Source organism: Carlito syrichta, unplaced genomic scaffold, assembly GCF_000164805.1.
Source record: "Carlito syrichta isolate Samal-C Ts95f unplaced genomic scaffold, Tarsius_syrichta-2.0.1 Scaffold316209, whole genome shotgun sequence".
Taxonomy (NCBI): domain Eukaryota; kingdom Metazoa; phylum Chordata; class Mammalia; order Primates; family Tarsiidae; genus Carlito; species Carlito syrichta.
Genome location: NW_007260305.1, coordinates 294,301 through 308,804, shown reverse-complemented (window position 1 = coordinate 308,804; position 14,504 = coordinate 294,301). Strand labels below are relative to the sequence as shown.

The 14,504-nt window shown below is 53.0% G+C and overlaps 1 protein-coding gene across 1 annotated transcript; it reads left to right on the top strand.

Annotated features, from left to right (window-relative positions):
* The first annotated feature begins 266 nt into the window (after window positions 1–266).
* Window positions 267–14,037, top strand: COPZ2 (coatomer protein complex subunit zeta 2). The gene is made up of 8 exons (XM_021706929.1): window positions 267–347; window positions 3,917–3,998; window positions 4,385–4,476; window positions 5,828–5,883; window positions 6,302–6,379; window positions 10,566–10,617; window positions 11,225–11,263; window positions 13,731–14,037. The coding sequence occupies exons 2-8, from the start codon at window positions 3,929–3,931 to the stop codon at window positions 13,776–13,778; spliced, it is 435 nt and encodes a 144-aa protein (XP_021562604.1). The 5' UTR covers window positions 267–347; window positions 3,917–3,928; the 3' UTR covers window positions 13,779–14,037.
* Window positions 14,038–14,504: the final 467 nt, after the last annotated feature.

The following is a 14,504-nucleotide window of genomic DNA, read 5'->3' as shown; positions in this document are numbered from 1 at the left end:
TCTGGAGCAGTCAGTGCATGACAGAACTTGGGCCCGGAAGGACCTTCTGCACCCAAGGGGCACAGCGCCCACCGGGGCCTGCAGTGGAACATCTGCCCGGGAATGGAGTGGGTGCGCAGGAGGTGGCCCTTGTGACTGGGCTGGAACGAGCTGTGGGCCTTTGGGGCTGGGGTCGCTGGAGCCTGAGGACGTACTCTCGGGCCAGCAGATCCCAGAGGGACAGGGTGTCCGCCTTGAGTCGGGCCAAACGGAGCTCTCCTCCTCGGTGTCAGTTGCAGGAACCTTCCCTCTACACCATCAAGGCTGTTTTCATCCTAGATAATGATGGGCGCCGGCTGCTGGCCAAGGTAACCCCCGACCCTACCCCTGGAGGGACAGTGCTGCAGCCCAAAGAACAGCAGTCCCCACCCAGCTGACACTCTCATCTCAGGAGAGACTCTACTGTGAGCTCTGTGACTCAAGACACCTCAGCTTAGACCCCTCAGAGGTCATTCTGTCCAGCCTCCTGCCTCATCAAGCTGCTGGCCCTGAACGGGAGGGGTCCCCTCTGTTTCAACTTACATTCCCTGAAGTGTTTTCTTTCATCCACGAACTGGCCAGCTGGATCCTGGCGTGGGAAGGTTCTGCCTACCAAGTCAGTGGAGTGTGGAGCCTGGGACCCAGGAATCTTAGTCCCCAAAACCCCAAACAAGGAGCCTTCACTTTTGTTCTATAGCTTGGTAAACACTAAGGATTTAGTCCAAGGAGTCTAAGGATTTAGAACCAGATGGGATTTTCGAGGCCGAATTACCCAACTCTTTAATTTCACAGGTGAAGAAAATGAGGTGTCAAAAAGCTAAGTGAGTTGCCTGAGGTCACAAGTATCAATATCATAACAGGGATCTAAACTCAGCGGGTTTTTTTTTTATTTAAAATTTTTATTTTTTTTACCCCTTCCATATCATAGGTGGACAAACTCAGGTTTATTTTTATTTTTATTTTTGAGTTGGAGTCTCACTCTGTTGCCCAGATTGGAGTGCAGTGGCTCGCTCCCGGCCACCCCAGCGTCAGCCTGCTGGGCTCTGGCGATCCTTCCGCCTCAGCCTTCCAAGTAGCTGGAACTACAGTCACGCGCTACCACGCCCGGCTAATTTTTTGATGTATTGCAGAGATGAGGTCTCACCAAGTTGCCCAGGTGGGTCACGAACCCATGGGCTCAGGCAATCCACTCGTCTCAGCTTCCCAAAGCGCAGGATTGCAGGCTGAGCCACCGAGCCTGGCAAACTCAGGTTTTTGACATGAAGTTCAAGGTGGTTTTTAGGGCACTCCCATCCGATTATATGATATTTATCTTAGTGAACATGGCTTGAGTAAATTAAACTCAAATAATCAAAAAATAATTGTTTTCTAAGTTGGGGTCTCACTCTGTTGCCCAGGCTGGAGTGCAGTGGCATGATCACAACTCACACTGCAGCCTTGTCTTTCTGGGCTCAGGCGATCCTTCTGCCTCAACCTCCCAAGTAGCTGGGACTATAGGCGTATGCTATCATGCCTGGCTAACTTTTTGATTTTTTTTTTTTTTGAGTGAGAGTCTCACTTTGTCACCTAGGCTGGAGATGCTGCTCACAGCCACTGCAGCCTCGACCTGCTGGGCTCAGGTGATCCTTCCACCTCAGTCTTCCAAATAACTAGAACTACAGTCGTGTGTCACCACACCCAGCTAACTTTGATTTACTGTAGAAATGAGGTTTCACTATGTTGCCCAGGCTGGTCTCAAACTCCTGGACTCAAGCAATCCTCTCGCCTCAGCCTCCCAAAGTACTGGGATGACAGGCGTGAGCCACAGAACTTGGACTCAGAAATAAATTTCTACCATCAACTGTTGTGGAGCGATAGCAGCTAAATTAGGTATGAAATGCATTATAGATTTTCTGCTTGTTTGTTTGCAGCTGCAACTTTTTTGTCTTCATGACATTCAAATGAATTTGTTCACCACAGCAAGGGCCAGCAGGGACATTGCTAATTTGCCTGCAGATCAAGTACATGTATGGCAAATCCACACCCAGAAAATTGAAAGCTTAGCTGACTGCATCATGCCCTAGCAGATGGTCAGAGGTAGATCAGCAGTACCAAAGGCCCCGGGGCCTCCTCTCAGCAGAACCTATCCATGTTACAGATTAAGAAACTGAGTCAGAGAGAGAGGCTTACCAATCCCCAAACAAAACACCATTGATTTAATTATGGAGTATATGCCAAGAACTTTTTTTCTTTTCTTTTTTTTGAGTCAGAGTCTCACTCCGTCACCCAGGCTGGAGTGCAGTGGCAAGCTCATGGCCACCCCAGCATCAACCTGCTGGGCCCCAGTGATCCTTCTGCCTCAGCCTTCCAAGTAGCCGGAACTACAGGCATGCACTACTTCCCAGTACTTTGGGAGGCTGAGGCGAGAGGATTGCTTGAGTCCAGGAGTTTGAGACCAGCCTGGGCAACATAGTGAGACCTCATTTCTACAGTAAATCAAAAAGTTAGCTGGGTGTGGTGACACACGCCTGTAGTTCCAGCTATTTAGAAGACTGAGGTGGAAGGGTCACCTGAGCCCAGCAGGTCGAGGCTGCAATGGCTGTGAGCTAATTTTTTATTTTATTTTATTTTATTGTAGAGGCGAGGTCTCACTAAGTTTCCTGGGCTGATCTCGAACCCGCAGGCTTGGGCAATCCACTTACCTCGGCCTCGCAAAGTGCTGGGATTACAGGCTGAGACACTGAGCCTGGCCTTTTCTTTTCTTTTCTTTAATTTAGTTGGAGTCTCCCTCTGTCGCCCAGGCTGGAGTGCAGTGGCATGCTCACAGCCACCACAGTCTCAACCTGCTGGGCTCAGGCGATCCTTCCACCTCAGCCTTCCAAGTGGCTGGAACCACAGGCATGTGTGACCATGCCTGGCTTATTTTTCGATTTATTGTAGAAACGAGGTCTCGCCAAATTACCCAGGCTGGTTTTGAATCCCTGGCATCAGACAATCCTCTTGCTTCAGCCTCCCAAAGTGCTGGGATTACAGGCATGAGTCACTGCGCCCAGCCTCTTTTCTTTCTTTCTTTCTTTTTTTTTTTTTTTTTGCGAGACAGGGTCTCACCCTGTCACTAGGCTGGAATGGCACAGTCCCAGCTCACTGTGGCCTCAACTTCCTGGACTCAAGCAGTTCTCTCACCTCAGCCTTCCGAGTATCTGGGACTACAAGTGTGTGTCACCATACCTGGCTATTTTGGGATTTTTTTTTGTAGAGACAAGGTGTTACTATGTTGCCCACTCTGGTCTTGGACTCTTTGGGCTCAATGGATCCTCCCACCTCTGCCTCCCAAAGTGCTGGGATTACAGGCATGAGCCACCATGCCCAGCCAGGAACTTTTCTTTAGATATTTAAGCTTCACCATAACCTTGTCTGAAGCCAGACTGTTCTTGGTGTTGGATCCTAGCTCTGGCTTCACAACTGTGAAATGTTGGAGAAATTACCTGACTTCTTTACGCCTTAGTCTCCCCATCTATATAATGGGGATAACAAAGTGGCTATTGTTATGATTGTTATTGTAGTTTAGGAAGGGCTCTTGGGTTTACCATCTGAGTCTGTAGACTCAGGTTGGTGTAGAAAGTGTGACTTAGTGACTACGCTGGTCCTTAGCACCCTGTACATCTGCTGAATGTACAAGAGCCTCCAAGAAACCAGGAGGAAACTCCAAAAGCAGGCCTCAGTTTTCTAGTTTTTAGGACTTTTGTTATTGAGAATTTATGGGGAAGCAGTGAGCAGACAGGCCTGGAAGACAGAAATGGGGAGATGGGATGTGGCCGCAGATCCCACTTGGCCAGTACCCCCTATTCCCTGCCACCCATCCAGGGAGGAGCCAGGCCCTGTGAAAGGCTATGGCCCCTTCTCCTTCCCTCTCTCCTAGTATTATGATGACATGTTCCCGTCCGTGAAGGAACAGATGGTTTTCGAGAAAAATGTCTTCAATAAGACCAGCCGGACTGAGAGTGAGTGTCCGCCTCTTCCTCCACCAGAGTGCTCAGACACACACCGTCATCTTCCCCATCTGGACACATTGGTCCGTTGGCCTACAACACCCCTAGGCCATTCCCCTTGCTTTGTCCTCTCCTTCCCAGCTGTTCTTCACTCCCTTTCTCCAGGAAACCTCCACTCCCCATCACACTCAAATGCCCTCACCCCACCCCACAGCACACCCAGGCCTCTCTAGCTGAGGAGGCCTACCGTGTGACGGTCCCCCCACCAACCTGGATCTGCACGTCGGGGGAGGGTGGACAGGAGGTCAGCGGGTCAATGACTGGGTTTATTGACTCCTCAGAATGTGGCAGTCCCTAGAAATAGAGGTGGCCAGGCTGAAAGGTCCCTCCACTTCTAGGTGAGATTGCATTTTTCGGGGGCATGACTATCGTCTACAAGAGCAGCATTGACCTCTTCCTGTACGTGGTGGGCTCAGCCCACGAGAATGAGGTGAATTCGGGAGGTTGGGGCCACATGGAGGGTCTATCCCTGGGGGAACTGGCTAGGAATCTGGGGTAGAGGATGGGAGTTGGAGGCTCACCATGGGCACCCCTCCTTCTAGGCTCCAGGGGCAGAGGGGCGCAGCTGGGGTAGCTCTTTCTGGGACAGCATGTATCTGTGATGCCCCTTAGCTTCCTCAGGAACCAGGAAGTCATCACTCCCTGTGCTTCTCTTTTTTTTTTTTTTAAGTTAGAGTCTCTCTCTCTGTTGCCCAGAGGCTGGAGTGCAGTGGCACGCTCCTGGCAGGTGATCCTTCCGCCCCAGCTTTCCAAGTAGCTGAACCTACAGGTGCATGCTACCACACCTGGCTAATTTTTTGATTTTTTATTGTAGAGACGAGGGCTCGCTATGTTGCCCAGGCTGGTCTCGAACCCACGGGCTCAGGCAATCCTCTTGTCTCAGCCTTCCAGAGTGCTGGGATTATAGACTTGAGCCACCACACCCAGCCCTCTCTTTTTTTTTTTTTTTTTTTTTTTTTGAGTCGGAGTCTCACTCTATTGCCCAGGCTGGAGGGCAGTGGCATGCTCACCGCCACTACAGCCTCAACCTGCTGGGTTCAGGCGATCCTTCTGCTTCAGCCTTCCAAGTAGCTGGAACTACAGGCACACACCACCACGCCTAGCTAATTTTTCTTGATTTATTGTAGAGTGGAGGTCTCGCCAAGTTGCCCAGGCTGGTCTTGAACCCATGAACTCAGGCAATCCTCTCACCTCGGCCTCCCAAAGTGCTGGAATTATAGGCGTGACCCACTGTGCTCAGCCCTCTTTTCTTTGAGTCGGAGTTTCACTCTATCACCCAGGCTGGAGTGCAGTGACATGCTCACAGCTACCACAACCTTGACCTGCTGGGCTCAGGCAATCCTTCCGCCTCAGCCTTCCAAGTAGCTGGAACTACAAGTGTTCACCATAACACCTGGCTAATTTTTCTTGATTTATTTTAGAGTCAAGGTCTTGTCAAGTTGCCCAAGCTGGTGCCGAATCTGTGGGCTCAGGCAATCCTCTCACCTTGGCCTCCCAAAGTGCTGGGATTACAGGCATTAACCACCATGTCTGGCCTTTGCTTCTCCCTTAACCATGACTAGAGAAGGGCACCCTCTGTGTCCCCCAGTGGAGCACTCCAGGGTTACCAAACCCAGACACAGGGAAGTTCCCTCTAAGGTCAGACTGCAGTCGGTCTCCAGCCTCTGAAAAGGGAGGACTGCCCATCGCTGCCCACACAGGTTGGCATCAATGAGGGCTTCTTCTGGTCTTCTCAACCTCAAGCTCTCTTGTTTTCCCCCTTCCGCGTCTGCCCATCCCAGCTGATGCTCATGTCTGTTCTCACCTGCCTGTTTGAGTCTCTGAACCACATACTGAGGTGAGTGAGGTCCTCTGTCTTCCAAGGCCCATCTCCCAGACCTTGATGTGTAACAGAGGCATGGCCCTTCCTCCCTGCTTTTCTCCTGAAGTCCCAGCAAGACGAAGAGAATCCAAAAATAAAAGCTCACCGTCGCCACGATTAACAAGGCTATAACATCTAAGCTAGCTATGAAGCAGATTAGATGTCCCGAGGTGGGCATGGCAGTGTCAAGGCCCAACATGTGGGGGTTGGGCCAGGCAGGGCTTAAAGAAACCGGGTGGGTACAGGTGCCCATCACATTCTCCTTCTGGTCCTTGTTTGGGGTACAGGGGATGGTGAATGAGGCCGTCTTTGGAGGGAGGAGAGTTCGCCTCACCTAGGCAGGGCCTCTGTTCCTCCCCACCATGGAGGCTCAGGAACTTGTATCTGCCTTCAGGAAGAACGTGGAGAAACGCTGGCTGCTGGAAAACATGGACGGAGCCTTTTTGGTGCTGGATGAGATTGTGGATGGCGGGTGAGCAAGGGGTGCCTTTGAGGGTCATCAGCTCCAGATGACACCCAGCACCGTGTTGGGTTCTCTGACCAGTTTCTCCCTCTTCCCCCAGCATATTCCCAGGGATTCCATTCCCTCACCCTTTCTGCTTATGGACACTCCACTCATGGAGTGGAAGGTGATTGACTGATTGATTGATTGATTGGTTTTTTGAGTCAGAGTCTCACTCTGTTGCCCAGGCTGGAGTGCAGTGGCATGCTCACGGCCACCCCAGCCTCGACCTGCTAGGCTGAGGAGCTCCTTCCACCTCGGCCTGCCAAGTAGCTGGAACTACAGGCATGTGCCACCACACCCTGCTAATTTTTAATTTATTTATTATAGAGATGAGATCTCTCCAAGATGCCTACGCTGGTCTCGAACTTGTGGGCTCAGGCAATCCTCTTACCTCAGCCTCCCAAAGTGTTGGGATTATAGAAATGAGCTACTGCACCCAGGCTAGAGAGCGATTTCAATGTTAGCCAAAGTCAAGGCAAGCAAGAGCAATCTGCTGTCAAACGATGGCAGAATTGAATGGGTGGGGCTTGAAGGAAATCCAGCTTGATCTCATGTCCCAGGAAGCACTGGCACGGCCGCTGGCTCTAAGGCTGCTGGCTCTCTCTGAAAGGACAGAGTCCTACCAGTCCCAGGTCTCCCACTCTTAGAGCTCAACCTCAGTACCAGCCAGGTGCTGACCTGGGTCAGTTACTGACACTCCCTGAACCTTACCTTCTCTGTCTTTAAGATGGAGATGACAGGCCAGGTTCGGTGGCTCAGCCTGTAATCCCAGTAATTTGGGAGGATGAGGTGAGTAGATTGCCTGAGCCCACAGTTTCGAGACCCACTCGGGCAACTTGGCGAGACTTCATCTCTACAATAAATCAAAAACTAGCCGGGCATGGTGGCATATGCCTGTAGTTCCAGTTACTTGGAAAGCTGAGGTGGAAGGATCACCTGAGTCCAGCAGGTCGAGGCTGAGGTGGCAGTGAGCATGCCACTGCACTCTAGCCTGGGCAAAGAAAAAAAAAAAAAAAGGAAAGAAAGATAGGATGATAAGGGAACTACCTCAGAGGACTGTGGGGATTAAATTAGAAAATGCATATAAAGCTGCGGTTCTTTCCTTCTTTTTTTTTTTTTGTTTTTTGAGTCAGAGTCTCACTCTGTCACCCATGTTGGAGTGCAGTGGTATACTAACCACCACTGCAGCCTCAACTTGCTGGGCTTAGATGATCCTTTCGCCTCAGCCTTCCAAGTAGCTGGAACCACAGGTGCGCACCACCACATCCAGTTTATTATTATTATTTTTTTTTGAGTTGGAGTCTCACTCCCTCACCCAGACTGGAGTGCAGTGGCACGCTCCCGGCCACCGCAGCCTTGACCTGCTGGGCTCTGGCGATCCTTCCACCTCAGCCTTCCAAGTAGCTGGAACTACAGGCACGCGCTACCACTTCGGCTATTTTTGTTTTAATTGTAGAGATGAGGTCTCACCAAGTTGACCGGGTGGGTCTCGAATCCGCGGGCTCAGGCAATCCACTCACCTCGGCCTCCCAAAGCGCTGGGATTACAGGCTGAGCCACCGAGTCTGGCCTTATTTTTTTATTAATTGTAGAGACAAGGTCTCGCCATGTTGCTCAGGCTGGTCTCAAACTCCTGAGCTCAGGCAATCCTCTTGTCTCAGCCTCTCAAGTGCTGAGATTACAGGCGTGAGCCACTGTGCCCGGTTTAGCTGCAGTTCTTTCAATAGCTGTTATCTTCTATCAATAATGCTAGTACATTCTTAGGAAGTTGAGAGTCCTTATGAAAAAAAGATGACTAGTAGATTTCCAGGAGGGGACAATATTCAACAGGAAAAAGGAATTCTGGCTCTGGAATAAAGGATGATAGAAACTTCTAGGCCAGGGCCGAGTGTGGTGGCTCACACCAGTAATCTCAGCACTTCGGGAGGCCAAGACAAGAGGATTGCCTCATCTTGAACCCAAAAGGGAGTGTAGTAAGACCAGGTTTTGTGGGGTCAGAAGTATATTCAATTTGGTGAAGCCCTTTGAAGGAAAACTTGACACAACACAAATCTATAAATGCAAAGTGAAGTGCAAGGCCTTGGAAGGCTTGTATAAGGAGGATGCCTGAGGTGTGAGCTGCACGAGCTTCCCTGTCTCTGCCTCCAAGGAGCTCACAGTTTCCTGCCAAGGAAAACTGGAGAAGCACCTGCTGAGAGGCAACACCTGAACTGGTCTAGGCTGCTTTGTCTTTATCGGTTCTGGGTTAGGGATCCTGGAGCAGAGGGTGCCTAGCCCAGGGCTGGGGCCTGGCAGAGGCTCCCAAGAAATGTTTGTCATTTTTATCCAGTGGTTTGATAAAAAAGAAAAACTGCCAGGCGTGGTGCCTGTAATCCTGGCACTTTGGGTGGCCGAGAAGGGAGGATCGCTTGAGCCCAGGAGTTTGAGACTGCGGTGAGCTGTGACTGTGCCACTTCCCTGCAGTCTAGGCTACAGACTGAGACCCCGGCAACAAAACAAAACAAAACAAAACAAAAAACACTAAGCTCCTGCCCCTAAGGAGTCTTGTCAGACAGGGAGGAACACTCAGACCTTGTCATCTCTGACCTATCCACGGTGACAGGCCCTCAGTCCCTGTACACCCTGCACCCTCCCCATAAGGCCTCATGAAAGAGTGCTCGCCATCAGAGAAAAGCCTTGATATTCACGTCTATTACAAGAGATTGCTAGCCGGGCTCGGTGGCTCAGCCTATAATCCCGTGCCTTTGGGAGGCTGAGGTGAGTGGATTGCCTGAGCCCGCGGGTTCGAGACCCGCCTGGGCAACTTGGCGAGACCTCATCTCTACAATAAATCAAAAAATTAGCCAGGCGTGGTAGCATGCGCCTGTAATTCCGGCTACTTGGAAGGTGGAGGCGGAAGGATCACCGGAGCCCAGCAGGTCGAGGCTGCGGTGGCTGGGAGCGGCCACTGCACTCCAGTCTGGGCGACAGAGTGAGACTCCAACTCAAAAAAAAAAAAAAAGACTTTAAACAATTTTAAAGTGAAAAAAAGGGAGCAAGCAAGGTTGATCCTGGTTTTTGGAGTTCCATTTCATTTATGTACACCACAACTCTGTGGCATACAGTATAGCGAAATAAGCACGTGCCCTGGAGTCTCCCTTCCTTTGCTGTATCTGAGTCTCTTTGCAGGGAATCCTGCCCTAGACCCAGAAGGTGAAGTGAACATTGAGGAGCTCTGAGTTTTGCGGGTCTCTGCTTTTTCTTTCTTTCTTTTTTATTTTTTTAAAGTTGAGCAGGGCGTGGTGGCTCCAGCCTGTAATCCTAGCACTTGGGGAGGCCAAGGCGAGAGGGTTGCCTGAGACCAGGGGTTCGAGACCAGCCCAGGCAAGTTGGCGAGCCCTCATCTCTACAATAAATCAAAAAATTAGCCAGGCGTAGTGGCATGCGTCTATAGTTCCAGTACTTGGAAGGCTGAGGTGGAAGGATCACCTGAGCCCAGCAAGTTGAAGCTGCAGTGGCCGTGAACATGGGCAACACCCCAGCCCGGGCAACAGAGTGAGACTCCAACTCAAAAAGAAAGAAAGAAAGAAAAAGTTGAGGTCTTACTCTGTCGCCCAGGTTGGAGTGCAGTAGTGCAATCATAGCTTACTGCAAACTCAGACCCCTGGTCTCAAGCGATCCTCCTGCCTCAGCCTCCTGAGTAGCTGGGACAACGGGTGCATTCCACTATGCCTAGCAATTTTTTTTTTTATTCTTTGTAGAAATGAAGTCTCGCTATGTTGCCTAGGTTGGTCTTGAACTCCTGGGCTCTAGGAATCCTCCTGCTTCAGCCTCCCAAAATGTGGGATTACAGGTGTGAGCCACTGCACCCAGCCAAGCCTCTGCGTTTGGCAAGCTGACTGTTTTAGACTGGACTGCTTGCTCTCCCCCAGTTTCAAAGTTTTTGCCCAGGGATGACCCAGTGTGTGGACTACTGGGTTGAAGTGTCGAAGGTCAGAGCTGCAGGCCCTTCTTGCTGAGGGAGAGTTCTGACTTGAGAACTGTCAGCAGGAAGAGATCCTGGCAGGGAGGATGTTGCAGGATGCGTCAAAGAGAGGGAAAGGCTTGGCAGAGAGAGGGGACGGAGAGGAGGATCATGTCACCGATTTCCCCCCGGCCTTTCTCTCATTCTGTAGCGTCATTCTGGAGAGTGACCCGCAGCAAGTGATCCAGAAGGTGAATTTCAGGGTAAGAGCCTTCCTGCCTGTCCCTCACTCCCATCTCCAGGCTGTCCTTTCTGGCCTCCACCTCCTGTCCTCCCTGGGCTTGAGTCTCCCAGGGCTGAGCTGGTGGAAACCTGAGCATCTCTGGCAGAATTTCAAGCAGGGGGTCTATGCGCTTGCTGGGGGTTGGGTGGGTGGGCTGCAGCTTGGGGGTGGAACGCCAGTTAATAGAAAAGATGGGCCTGTCCTCTCCCCAACTAGCAGCACAGGCCCCTCACCTCCTCCCCAGGAGGAGGTACATAGACTGGGAAATAGGTAAGTCCTCAGAAGACACCAGGTGGCTGCCTGAGCTGGAGACTGGGGGCGGGGGTGCAGAGCGACCTTCCCTGCCTGGCTGGACTTCCTCGTGCCTGGATGAAACCTTTCTTCCCATCTTCCTTCACCCTCCATGCACCATGGCAGAGTCCCAGGGGTCCTGGCTTCCAGGGATGGGCTGCAGGACCTCTACTACCTGGTGACATAAATGCACTTCTGGGTCACCCAACCGCTGCACCACCTCCCCCTCATCCCTTTCCTTCGCCTCCCTGACCCTCGCTCTGGCCTGACCTTGCCCTCTGGTTCTGCTTCCTCAGGCAGATGACGGCGGCTTGAGTGAACAGAGTGTGGCCCAGGTAGGCCCCCGACATCTGCCTTGGACAGAAATGGGCAAGAGGAGAGCAGAGCACCCTAGGGGACCCCCCAAAGGCTCTCAAGGCTGAGAAATCAGGGTTGCCGGAGGGAAGGGAGACAGGAGACGTGGTGATGGGCTGTCTCTGGGAGAGACTTGCCAGAAGCTTCCAGGCTCTCCACGGCGGGGGGAGTTGGTACCGATGAATGGGTGGATGGGCGTGTGGCCATCAGCCCAGCTCACCTCCTGAACCAGGATGAGCTGCCCACCCTGGAGGTGGCTGGGTCACTTGTCTCCCCCCAGAATCTAGGGGCTCAGGCCCCTGATCCTCCCCCAGGCCTGGAAAGGGCACCAAATAGGAGTTTGCCTCAAACCCCCACCGCTGCCATTAGGGTCACGTTGGGATTGTTAAGGGATCTCAAAGCCATGATGGGGTCTAACGCTGCCCCTGCCTTACTTGCCACCCTGAGTGACCTGGCTGTGGAGAAGCCCACCCTTGCTGCACCCCCGCATGGTCCTATCTGGAGGTGCATGGGGAGCACCCCCGCATGGTCCTATCTGGAGGTGCATGGGGAGCAGGGGACCCGGGAGCTCCTGCATCTGAGGCCTGCTGGGCTTCCCAGCTGCACACACTGCTGCGAGTCAGGCCAATTGTCGTGACCTCTGTCTGTCTGCCCGCAGGTCTCTCTGCTCAGGCTAATTCTGCTTGTGTGGAACTTCCTGTCCTGGCACTAACTCCCTCCTGCCATGGTGGCGCTGCCGAGATGGGCCTGTGCCACCCCCTGTGGAGCCCTAGGTGTGGTGCCCGCTATCCCGCGCTGCCCTTGGTGCTCGCTCTGCCTCACTCTCCCTTCTGGTTCTGTCTCCTCATTCCCTGCTGGAATGAATGCAGCTGCATGGCAAGTTTCAGGGCGGAAGAGGTTGGGGCACTCAGCAGAGCAGATAAGAACACAGGTGCTTGTGTGAGTCATCCCAGGGTGCGTTTTCCACCTGAAGCTGGGTGACCCAGGACAGGTTACTCCATCTCTCTGGGCCTCAATAACAGAGACTCCTCATTCAGTAATTTTATTTATATTTTTGAGTCAGGGTCCCAGTCTGTCGCCCAGGCTGGAGTGCAGTGGCAAGATCATGGCTCACCACAGCCCCAAACTTCTGGGTTCAAGGGATCCTCCCATCTCAGCCTCCTGAGTAGTTGAGTCTACAGGAATGCGCTGTCACACGCATTGAGTTAGGATGAGAATTAGATGAGCCAGTGCCGACAAGCTCTTAGCATATCTCCTAGCAAGTCATACATGCTCAAGAAGTAACCATCATTTTTTCAAAGAGAGAAAGAATGAAAACATAGCATTTTTTTTCGAGTTGAAGTCTCGCTCTGTTGTCCAGGCTGGAGTGTGGTGGCATACTCATGGCCACCGCAGCCTCGACCTGCTGGGCTCCGGCCATCCTTCCGCCTCAGCCTTCCAAGTAGCTGGAACTACAGGCGTGCCCTAGCACGCCCAGCTAATTTTTTGATTTATTGTAGAGATGCAGTCTCACCAAGTTGCCCAGGCGGGTCTCGAACCCGCGGGCTCAGGCAATCCACTCACCTCGGCCTCCCAAAGTGCTGGGATTACAGGCTGAGCCACCGAGCCCGGCCTAAAACATAGTATTTTTAAGGGAATTATTGAGTAAAAATCAAGGAAGCTGAGGTAGCCAATGGTGGATCAAATGAGGAGAAAGTTCAACTTTGGCTAGGAGCATTGAGGAACCCCAGGCCGAGCTGTCCCCAGGAGAGCAGGGAGAGTGTGCTGGAGGAAGGAACACGCCCAGTGCTGGATGGTCCTTCTTAGGAAGGGAATGAGGCTTACCCCTTGCTGGAGGGGTAATCCGAGGGACACACCTGGAGGCCTCCTCCTGTGCTGGCTTTGCACCTGCACTTGGACAGATTCGTGCAAACGCCAGGTCCGAGACTGTTTCCGCAGCAGGGTGTGGCAGTGCAGGCCTCTGAGAACAGGCGGCCCGTGGCAGGGGCCGGCCGGCCAGCCTTCACCAGCTGTGCCACATCAGCGGCTTAGGGTGGAGAGCTGAGGCCACGCGGCGAGCCAAGGCCGGAGCTAGGGTTTGCTGAGGTGTCTGAGCGCAAGGAAGTGTCAGGCCTGGGCTGGATCTCTGCTGGGACGTGGCACTGTGGGCAGGAACTTGCACAGCACGACATGGGGGAGACAGGGCCGCTGTCACAGCTGCAGATGCAGGAGCCAGAGGCTGGGCAGGCACGAGGTGGGAGCCGGCTGAAGCCGATATGGCTGAACCCTTGCTGTCTTGAAGACCTGGCCCCACTGAAAGCAGGCAGAGACAATCGGCTGCCACCTAGTGACCGGAGGGTGGCACCGACGCTTGGGGAGGGTGGGCTGTGGTCCTCCCCATCACTGTGCGTTAAAGGCATTTGACCGTGCCCCCCTATTCTCTCTCTCAACCTCCCCTACCCCACCCAGGTTCTTCAGTCGGCCAAGGAGCAAATTAAATGGTCGTTATTGAAATGAAGGCTGTGGATTCAAGGCTGCCCGCTCCCCTCCCCCACCGTTTCCCTAATCCTGGCAAAAGCCCAAAGACCCCAGGGATCAGTAGAGACCCCTTGGCATCCCCAGGCTCCTCCCAGAACTGATTCCTGAGGTCAGCAACTCCGAGATGCAAAGGTTGGGCCCCAGCACTGAGTCACCCCTTTTCACCGCCCTGGCCTTAATTCCGATCTTAGGCATTCCTGGCCCCGGGGCCCTAATAAACCTGCTTCTGTCTCCTGCCGGGTCTCCTCTCTTGGCCCAGGAAGCGCGTGTGTGCTCAGATGAGGCCTCTTGTACTTTCTGTGGCTCGTCGCGGGGGATGTCCAGGTCCGGGTGGGTTGTGATCCTGTGGTTGTGTGACTGGGGAAAGGGGCGGATCAAGGGAAAGGAGACTCTTTGACACAGGGGTGCGAGCTGATACCACGGCGCCCTTTACGTGTCCCAGAGGGCCCGGCGAAAGGGAGGAATGGCGCGTGTGGCTGGGACAGGGAGAGCGAACGACGGTGCCCTACTCTGTGCGTGCTGCACACACGGTGGCGCCGCCGGGGATTCTTCGAGTCATGTTTTCCATTCCTGGCCTCCAGAAGGGAAGGGAGGAAGGCTTCCTCTGGACAAACTGAGGAACCGCATGTCTGTTTTGCTTGGCACGCCTGGGACCGCGCAATCCCTGTCCTGGCACACACCCTGGGCCCTAGCGCTCTGCAGGCT

Bases quoted from the DNA above. Each gene is read 5' to 3' on its own strand.
- COPZ2 (XM_021706929.1), top strand. From the start codon at position 3,929: ATGTTCCCGTCCGTGAAGGAACAGATGGTTTTCGAGAAAAATGTCTTC. The intron at 6,380-10,565 runs GTGAGCAAGGGG...CTCATTCTGTAG, and splicing joins GATGAGATTGTGGATGGCGG to CGTCATTCTGGAGAGTGACC. The intron at 10,618-11,224 runs GTAAGAGCCTTC...CTGCTTCCTCAG, and splicing joins TCCAGAAGGTGAATTTCAGG to GCAGATGACGGCGGCTTGAG.